The sequence below is a fragment of the Physeter macrocephalus genome, chromosome 7 (assembly GCF_002837175.3).
Source record: "Physeter macrocephalus isolate SW-GA chromosome 7, ASM283717v5, whole genome shotgun sequence".
NCBI classification, from domain to species: Eukaryota; Metazoa; Chordata; class Mammalia; order Artiodactyla; family Physeteridae; genus Physeter; species Physeter macrocephalus.
The window spans coordinates 149077387-149087431 of record NC_041220.1 but is presented as its reverse complement, the minus strand read 5'-3'; the positions used below and the strand labels follow the sequence as shown (position 1 = coordinate 149087431).

Here is a 10045-nt window from a genome sequence, read left to right as displayed (position 1 = left end):
AGGCTCAGCAGCCATGGCTCACGGGCCCAGCCGCTCCGCGGCATGTGGGATCTTCCCGGACCGGGGCACGAACCCTTGTCCCCTGCATTGGCAGGCCGACTCTCAACCACTGCGCCACCAGGGAAGCCCTCTTGTTTTTATTTGTAAGGCTGGCTTCTTAGGGGTCAGCGCTGGGTCAGCCTAGCTTAGTAGTCAACCACTGATTGTTCCGTTTTCTTTAAACAACTTGAGTCAACAAGGCACAAACATCTTGCCCTAGGAGACCCGTGTGTGGGTTGCAACATGCATGCAAAGTGCATGTGGTTTACAGGGAGCGCCGGGCAAGTAGGCAACCAACACCCTACTCTGTCTTTCCTGGCACTGCTGCAGCCCTGCATGTGCATACAGCCTTCCAAATCCCTGGGAATATGCCAGAGGTTTCCAGAGTTGTCTAGGACTGTCTCGTCTTTCCCGTTTCCCTTAACATTTTGCACCTAGTCTCTTGCCTGGTCCAGCAGTATGATCATTTGGAGGTAGCCATGAGGCTCTTTTTTCCATCATTTCCCACCAATCAGTTACTGTTGATTTTGAAAACACCCCTGATATGGGATTTTTATGCACAGCTGCAAATCAGTCAGCCCACTCCATCAGCAGCAAGGCTGCTGGTCTTTGGGGAGAAGGCAGGACAGTAGCAGCCCTGAGTCAGACACCACAGACCCTGTTCTTTTTAACCAACATTCAGTACTTTTCCTTGAGTAAATATTTTTTGTATTTGTTGTACACCCTTAACTAATTTCCAGAACTCTAACATAGTTGTCTTTGATAAGTTCATAGTTTTGTGAGTTTCACAGTATTTTTTTTGGAGGAGAGAATTTTATGAGCTCCTCATCCAGTCTTTCCAGAAGTCCTGTACCAGCCTTTGGGTTTTTGTCACCTGAAGCTGCTCATGTAGCCCATTGGTGGACTGGTGGAAACCCATTGGTGGATTTCAGTTAAGAAAATGATGACCTCCTACATGCTAAGCATTTTGTTCATTGCTAGTAGGTCACTGGGAATTCTATCTACCTAAAAAGAGACCCTGACTTTATGTAGGTATCCTGGTACGACGGTCCCCTAATCATAATGGGTTCTGTAGAGTGTTGGACTAACCATAATCTAATCATAATTGGGCTTCGTGCATCACATGTGCAAGTGCTTTGTTTTGCATCTTAACTATTCTCTCCCTGTGGCCTAACCTCATCAGATTTTAGCTTCTTTCTCATCTTTGATGACTGATCATCATACTCTAAGGGAAAATGAAGTGTCTCATTTCGGGAAAGAGCTACAAGCACGTGAGATGTGGTGAGAGGGTATCAGCTGGTGCTTCCTCCAAATTACAGTGTTGGTCATACTATACTGCATTCTGCCTAATCCTTATGGGCTCACACACCCCCATAGCACATTAACGCTGCTCAGCCCCATAATAATTGAGGTGTTTTCTGGTTCTAGTGAGGAAAGCACAGGCTCTTTTTTGAAGTAGTCTGACTAACCAGTCCCATCTCTCAAGTGACATCTGGTGGGAGATTTATATCATATTATAAAAGCAGCATCTGTGATTTATTTTCTCTTCTCACCAAGACACTTCAGGATTTACGCTACACGTCCTCAACAGAATTATCTCCTGGTTCTTTGCTTACTCAGTTTCCTGCCGAGCTGTGTGCAAGCGTTTCTGTGCATTGCAAGTACGCTACCTTTCTTCATAGGTATATTAATCGATTTATTTAACCATTTAGGAATCCAGTAACATCAACAAGGGCATAGGCGATTCATGGCCGGAAAGCCATGAGTCCAGGATCATGACTTCCGGGGAAAGAAAAAATCATGATGTGAAGGGAAAGGCTATTTTTATCTTCATATGGATGATTCTGATGCATTAATGATGCCAATGCTGCTTATAGTCTTAGTTCGTTGTCTTCTACAAACATGAAAAAATTAAAAATGTAGTTGAGCTGATTATGTTTAATATGATTTTGGCGAGAGCATGAAAGAAAAAAATACAAGCGATTGCTGGGGGAAACGGTGGAAAAATTCTCCTACAGGACTCCTTTCACAGAGCTCCGTCTGTGTATGTGCCTGTGTGGGGTTGGATAGAACGCTTCCACCAGATGCAGTTAGTGGTGAGTGATCCTGTATTGGGTCTTGTGTTGAGAGCTTCTCAGATACATGTTCACGGCTCCAAGACAGAGAAAATTACCTGCGGTGTAAGTCTGAGACGCTTACAGCTTCTATAAATCTTATTTATCATTATAAAACATGTTGTGGCTGCAAGATGGTTCGTTCACACTGGGATTCACTAGGGTTAATTGTATTTCACAGTTTAGTGCTTCGCAAAATTTCCCCCCTTTGTCCTCAAAGCATCCCACTGTAGAGTCTAGATCAGTGTGATTCTTTTGGCTATTTAAATCCAAACACTTATCGAAGTCCTAGCCTTTGCCACCTTGCAAGTTGGACTGTTTTGTTATGCCATTCTTTTTTTTTTAAATTAATTTTTATGGAAATACAGTTGATTTACAATGTTGTGTTAGTTTCAGGTGTACAGCAAAGTGATTCAGTGATACATATATGAATATAAATTATACTTTTTTAGATTCTTCTCCATTATAGGTTATTACAAATATGGAGTAGAGTTCTTTGTGCTCTACAGTAGGTCCTTGTTGTTTATGTGTTTTATATATAGCAGTGTGTATCGGTTAATCCCAAACTCCTAATTTATCCCTCCCGCCACCTTTTCCCTTTGGTGACCATAAGTTTGTTTTCAGTGTCTGTGAGTCTGTTTCTGTTTTCTAGATAAGTTCATTTGAGCTCTTTTTTAAGATTCCACATAGAAGTGATATCGTATGATATTTGCCTTTCTCTGTGTGAGTTACCTCACTTAGTATGGTAATGTCTGCGTCCATCCATGTTGCTGCAGATGGCATTATTTCATTCTTTTTATGGCTGCGTAATAGTCCATTGTGTATCTATCCCATTCTTAAAGCAGTAAGCCCCAGAAAAAAAGCCTTAACCTACTAAAAAACTCAGGAGGTGTATGTACCATGTTTCCACCCACCCAACTGATGTTCTCAGTTCTTGGTTAGGACAGTTGTCTGTGAAAGAGCATGAGTAGAGGGGGAAATGATCATTGAAGTTCCTGTATTTCAAAGGATTATTTCATAACAGCCTTTATAAAAGACGACTGTGAGAATAGGAAATTTGAATCGAGTATCCTAGCGGTGTGTTTTCATCTCGGATACATGTTGGCCTCTGGGACTTTACCTGTTGCGATGACATCTTCTGTATTTTCCGTAGGGACACGTTTGTCCTTGCTCAGTTCCTCGAACTTGTTGAATTCTTCTTCACTGAGACTATGCCCTTTGGCGGGATTCCATAGCAAATAAGGCAGGAGAGATGTCCTTTCGAACCCTCCATAGTTTATAAAGTATGACCTGGGTCATAACTGTCTAATACTGTATCTAATAAATCTCACCACCGCATCCCCCAGCCCCTTCATGCTGCTCACCAGGTAATTTTCAAGGGAGGTTCCAAAATGTGCACATCAGGTCTTCAGATGGTACCATGTGGTAGAGTCCAGATATTGAACATTTTGTCACTTTCCTGTTCTTACAACTACTGAGAAAATTAAAGACCATTCACCTGTGAGCTAAAGAATCCCCAAATTGGATGCAGTCTCTAAAGGTCCATCAGAGAACATAATGGCAGGGCCTGAGAGCTCAGAATTCCTCCAGACTCTGTTCCTTTTGAGTTTTGTCTACATTCTAGAGTTTGTTCCCTGGTTTTCCTGAACCCTAATCAAGTGAATGGGGAAAAAAAAATGATTTGGACTTTTCAGCAAGCATACTAACCCCATCACACATGCTAATCGGGGGGGAAACTCATGCTTTGTCATTGTCAAAGACAAGCTTCAACCCCCATGCACCTCCCATGAGGATATAATATCGGAAAGGCTAAACGGGATCTATCAGTGGCCCCGTGGGGTTGGCCAGAGGGCAGAATGATTGAGTTGACTGAGAACATTGCATCTGAAGGATTCAGTATGATTCAGTGGTTATTTGCAGAATATTGGGTTCAAGTCTCAGCCATTATTTTAACGATTGTGACAAAAATAAAGCATTTGTGGTTGAGATGAATGCAGTGATGCCTGGAAACTGGTGCCTCTGCTGAACGCAAATTTTAAATCTTGGCTCACTTAGGTGTCAGGACCTGGCTACTCCAGTGTGTGATATTTGGCAATAAACTCGTGGACCATCCTGGAATATTTTCTTGGATCTCCAGAACAAGTGTGTATAATATTTTTAAAAGCCATCTGATAGAATCCCTAGTGGATGCATTTCTTCATTTTTTTAGTAGACAACCTTTCAGCATCCCTGACTCAGCCAGCATGAAGTCTGAATTCCCATGTGTGAACACCTTTCTGCTCCAGCGTACTTAATAAAAAATAAGCTATATACGCACTTCTCTCCTTAATATAAAAATACAGATAATATGAACATATTTAGTTTGCATAGAATAAGGTACAGTATGTACCGACGACTTCAGTCAGGTGTGTGGTCTTGTCTTCATCGATGCTTTCAGCATAGATTACCAACATGTTCTTTGATAGAATAATCAGTTGGAAATAATTTCTACCCGAGACTGGGATAGAAAAAAAAAAAAATTCAAACCTCAATACAGTTAACTTTTTTCATTTCAAATTGACATGCTTTATTTTTCACGTGCTGTTGTCAGTCTTTCCTTCAACGATGATCTCTGTCTCACTGACATTTCTCGTAGCGTGTTGTTAGAACCAGTTAACGCACTTTTGACCAGAGATGTATTAATACGTCTTTTGTTACCCTGAACGTGATTGACCGGAGACGTTTCAGTATTTATTTACATAACAAATCGCCGGCCACAGGCGTTAGTTTCTGCAAAAGTCCCCTGGTCAATAATGAGTTATGAGAGCTACTGAAGTAGGCAGGCTTCTTCCACAACCCCCTTTTCTGAAGATGGTAAAGATTTCCAGTCTTTGAGACTGAACAGTCTGTGCACAATAATAGCAAAGTTGCTTTATTGCAGTATTTGTAGGTATATGATTTTGGTGGTGGACTGCAACCCTCTCATACAAGAACACATGATTGTGTTACATTTTCAGGAATTTTGTGACCGAATTGTCAAGTACAGCCATTATTAAAAAGTAATTCTATAAACTTAAATGAATCATATTAAAATAAAAGTTAATGTATAACCCACAGTTATTTCCTAGTAGAAGAGGTAATAAAAGAGGTATAAATGAAGCTCTTGCAAAATGTTGGAAATATATACTCTGAAACGATTCCTAAGTAGAACCTGTTGCTGCGTATCCACATTTAAAATGAAAAAATACGCATCAGACCAAGATTAGAAGGCTACATTGTACATTTTTTCCATGAAAATCAAATATGTAGACATTTGATCACTTAATATTACAGTATTGATATTTGATCATTATTTCCAGTTATTTTAAACTATAGAGATAGAAGTCTGTCCCAATGCCCCCATTGTTTTTAAATTATGTAAAAATTAGTTTCAAATTTTTGCTGTTATTTGAACTATTCTCATACTTATCTTTGGGATTTAAATTAATCAGGTTATACTTCTTAAACATGTTAATAACGAACTTTTAATATTTAAGAATTGTTTTAGTTAAAGCAAATTTGATCGTGTTGGTCAAATACAAGATACAAAAAATGTTGAAAGAGATGGTATGATTTTAAATAGCTTTAAAAACTTCCACATGCCTGAGGAACATATGAAATCAATGCTCTGGGATTTTTTCTCAGATACTGTCATTAGCAACGTTCCAAACTTGGACCTTATCCTGACGTTGTGTAACAAAATTAATGCTTGGAAAATTAAATGTCTCTTTCAAGGTTGCATTTGTAATTAGTAGAAGAAATTGTTTACAGATCCAGACATCTAGATGTCTTGGATGGAGCTAAGACTGTACCTTTGAACACGTTCTGTGGTTTTGAGAAGATGCCCCCATCTGAAAAGGTCACGGACTCACAATCCGTTCCGTAATTATCTTTTTCTCTTCTTGTTCCCATTGCTGTGTGTCCTTGGCATAGCCCATTAATCCTTAAAAACAAACAGAGAAGATGTTCCTGATTCCCCATCCATTCCTCAGCACTTGAGGAACTGCAAAAGTTACAATGCATTTTAATTGCTAAAAATTACAGATGTTTTTAATCTTAGGCTCATTTAATTTAGCCACACTACTTGGTGCTTTATTTGTTCTATTACAGGGTTCCTCACCCACAGCACCATTGACATTTTGGCAGGATAATTCTTTTTTGGGGGAAGGGAGACTGTCCTGATCACTGTGGGGTGTGGAACAGCATCCCTGGTGTCTACCCAGGAGATTCCAGCAGCTCCCACGTGAAACCAGAAATATCTCCAGACATGGCCACGTACACCATCCGGGGAGGGAGGACAGAGCCACGCCCCACACTTAGGATTGCTGCTTCATTCCTTTAGACAATCCCACTCTGTCCTTTTTCTCCATTCCAAAGACCATGTCTGTCCCTCCGCCATAAATATTGGTACTCCTACAGACTCTGAAGACCTCTCTCTCCCGAAGCAAATTGTTCAACTTCTGTGAATTCAGGAAGTACTTATTTAGTAAGAAGCTTCAAATAGAATATCAATGAACGATAGACATAGAGACAGACATAGACACAGACGCCCACAGACATAGAAAGAAATGGAAATATATATTTGCACACCGTGCACAGATCAGCTGTGTATAAATTCATTAACCACATCTCAAACTTACACCTCACAGGCACGCTTATTATTATTAATTCTTTTTTTTTTTTTTTAAGATGTTGGGGGTAGGAGTTTATTAATTAATTTATTTATGTTTGCTGTGCTGGGTCCTCGTTTCTGTGTGAGGGCTTTCTCTAGTTGCGGCAAGCGGGGGCCACTCTTCATCGCGGTGCGCGGGCCTCTCACTGTCGCGGCCTCTCTTGTTGCGGAGCACAGGCTCCAGATGCGCAGGCTCAGTAGTTGTGGCTCACGGGCCTAGTTGCTCCACGGCATGTGGGATCCTTCCAGATCAGGGCTCGAACCCGTGTCCCCTGCATTAGCAGGCAGATTCTCAACCAGTGCACCACCAGGGAAGCCCCTATTAATTCTTTTTCACGCTTGTTTTTCTCCACCTTATATGTTAGTTTCTTTTTCACGCTTGTTTTTCTCCACCTTATATGTTAGTCTCTCCTTTGGTTTAATGGCATCGCCATTTTTACAGATGGACAAGTTCAAACTTGAGCATTTAATTTGAATAATAAACTATTGATACTGTAAATTTTTTCTTAAAATGTTGATTTCAGTCACCCCCATATCTACTTCTTTCATTGCTAAATTTTTCCAAAATTATTTTACTCAATACAGTCCCCACCATGTGAGTTCCTGGAGGACTAATACTTAGAAAATGAATTTTATGATTCCCTTATTTTAAAACCTACATCCGTGCTGATCTCCCACATAGTAAACATAAAATTAATATTTTTGATATAGGAAACTCTCCAGATCAAAGTCTTGAGTTTTGTTTCCAGTTGGTGTTCTGGAATCCACTTCATACACATAGGACATGACCGCACTGAAAATCCAACGTCCCCTGAATTCGCGATGCCTCTCTGCACACTTCTTCTGTTTCTCTGATTCTTGGTTTAAACTTTCATTTAGTGTTCAGTGAATAAATGCCACACACACCACCCCGTGCAAACCATTGCCCACTCCCATGACTGGCACAGTCATTCACTTATCGATACTTCAGGATGACCTTTATCAGTGAGTCTTTTTGTTATTTTTTGCACATGGATGTCTGTGACCTTGATTCAGTTTTGAACTGTAAGGTGAGACAAATTTTTTTAATTTGTCGTTTTTTATTCCCACATTTACACAATGCCTCCAATAGAGTAAACATTCTATAAATGTTCATTTACTGCGTGAAAGTATTCATTTATTGATGGAATCTTGTCGCTAAGATGCCAGGTGAATAATCTTCTGTGTATAACCCTTCACACTGAAGTATACCATGAAAGAAACTGTATATAATCTCTTTCCAATATATGCAAAACCTGAAGAATCAAACACACAGATCCTAGGGATAGGAATGCTATTGCCATAACTTTCAGGCCTTCAGGACAAGAGTCTTTCCTTACTGCCTTCATCTGAATTATTAATGACATAATTCCAACCGAGCTGCTCAACCAGTGTGGCCTCTAAGAAGAGGCTACAGGCAGATGTGTAGTGGGTTTGTGATGAGCTCTAAGGATATGACACCAAACCAAAAATGCTCTTTTATGAATAGAATTGACAGGCTCAAATTTGAGAACATCATCCAGAGACCTTTCACTGCAAATTTGAGCTTGGACCTCATGATCAGCTCGGTGCTTTGTGTCGACCTAGAGGGGTGGGGTAGGGAGGGTGAGAGGGAGACGCAAGAGGGAGGGGTTATGGGGATATTTGTATACATACATCTGATTCACTTTGTTGTACAGCAGAAACTAACACGACATTGTGAAGCAATTATACTCCAATAAAGATGTTAAAAAAATATTTCTTCCCATCCAAAAAATAAATAAAAATAAAAAATATTTGGTAGAAAAAAAAAGTCAACAGTTTTGTTCCTTTACGTTTAGGCAAATTCCACTTACTTTGTATAAAAAGTAATGTAGGTTGTTTCGCAGTTGTTGCTGCCTTCAGTCCTATGGATATGACCCCTTAATGGGCCATTTCCATGTGTCTTGTCCACGTTATCGGATGCTATGTAAATTGTGTGCCATTCTCCTGTAATCTAAAAAGGAAAGTTTCTGTAAGAAATGTTAGTCAATCTCTTTACTGTTTTCTCACCAGTACCCAGCATAATCTTTGCTTCTGCTTTACCTCAGAAGACAAAGAAATGCAATCTTATTGAGCAAAGTAAGGTTCTACCCCCTACCTTGCAGAATAATATGAAATGAAATAATGATTCCTACTCAAGCATAAAGGATAGAATGCAGTTTCTTGAAATAGCTAAAACAATGCCATTAAAGACGATGACAATTCATTGCTATCTAAATGATAGCATATAATTTTTTCTTGCAATTTGCAGACAAATAAGATGAAAAAAATATAAAGAGGTGAAAGACAGAAGGGTTGTTTTATCCTCACGTAGATACATGGACCAAGGGATATATATATGTATAATCTGATCACACATATAAACATGAGTCTCTCACACACATGCACAACCAAGACCTCCTCCCAGATCAGCTCATTTTGGGTACCTTTGAGAGAGCTTCCTCAGATGGAGGTTCCTGGTCAGCACAAACCAGACCAAAGACAAGACTCAGCAGCAGAATCTTCATCTTGTTGGTTCTCATAATCCTTCTTCTGGAGAAGCTGAGGGTGTCCCAGTTGTTGGAGAGAATGTGAGTTTGTGCCACTTTTTATGTTATACGTCTCTTGGTATAACACATGATGAACAGTTGTTCATCATAAGACCTTGGTTACATATAAATCATCTTACAATATCCTGGTTGGCAGTTGAGCTTTTCTGGCAATCTGTTGTTTTTATAAAGAGATTAGTTTTAAGAGAAGCTTAAGTGGATCTGGACATTTGGCCTTTAGAGTAGGTGAGAAATCACAGTACATATGAAGTATTCCAAGGACAGTAAGGTTTATTTTCTTTTATATGCTGAGTTTCCAAAATGGGGTAAGCAGTCCAAGACACATATCCCCAACTCCTATATTATTTCTTTAACATTGAAGAGGTCTGTTTAAGCTTATTTTCTAAAACTAAAGATGTTACTGTTTACTGGTTTAACAAGCTTAATATGTGGCTTCTATACCATGAATCGGTTATCAAGGCATTCCTCACAGGAGTCTGTGTTTATTTTTTTATTTTTTATTTGAAGTATAGTTGCTGTACAATATTATGTAAGTTGCAGGTGTACCATATAGTGATTCATAATTTTTATAGATTGTACTCCACTTATAGTTATAACAAATATTGGCTGTATTC

General features: G+C 39.6%; 1 protein-coding gene across 1 annotated transcript; it reads right to left on the bottom strand.

Annotated features, from left to right (window-relative positions):
* Positions 1-1187: 1187 nt before the first annotated feature.
* LOC129392271 (allergen Bos d 2-like) lies at positions 1188-9389 on the bottom strand. Its single transcript, XM_055086340.1, has 6 exons — positions 9309-9389; positions 8697-8836; positions 5984-6114; positions 4543-4650; positions 3274-3420; positions 1188-1264 (listed from the first exon to the last, which is right to left on the bottom strand). Exons 1-6 carry the CDS (start codon positions 9387-9389, stop codon positions 1188-1190), a joined length of 684 nt encoding a protein of 227 aa, XP_054942315.1.
* Positions 9390-10045: the final 656 nt, after the last annotated feature.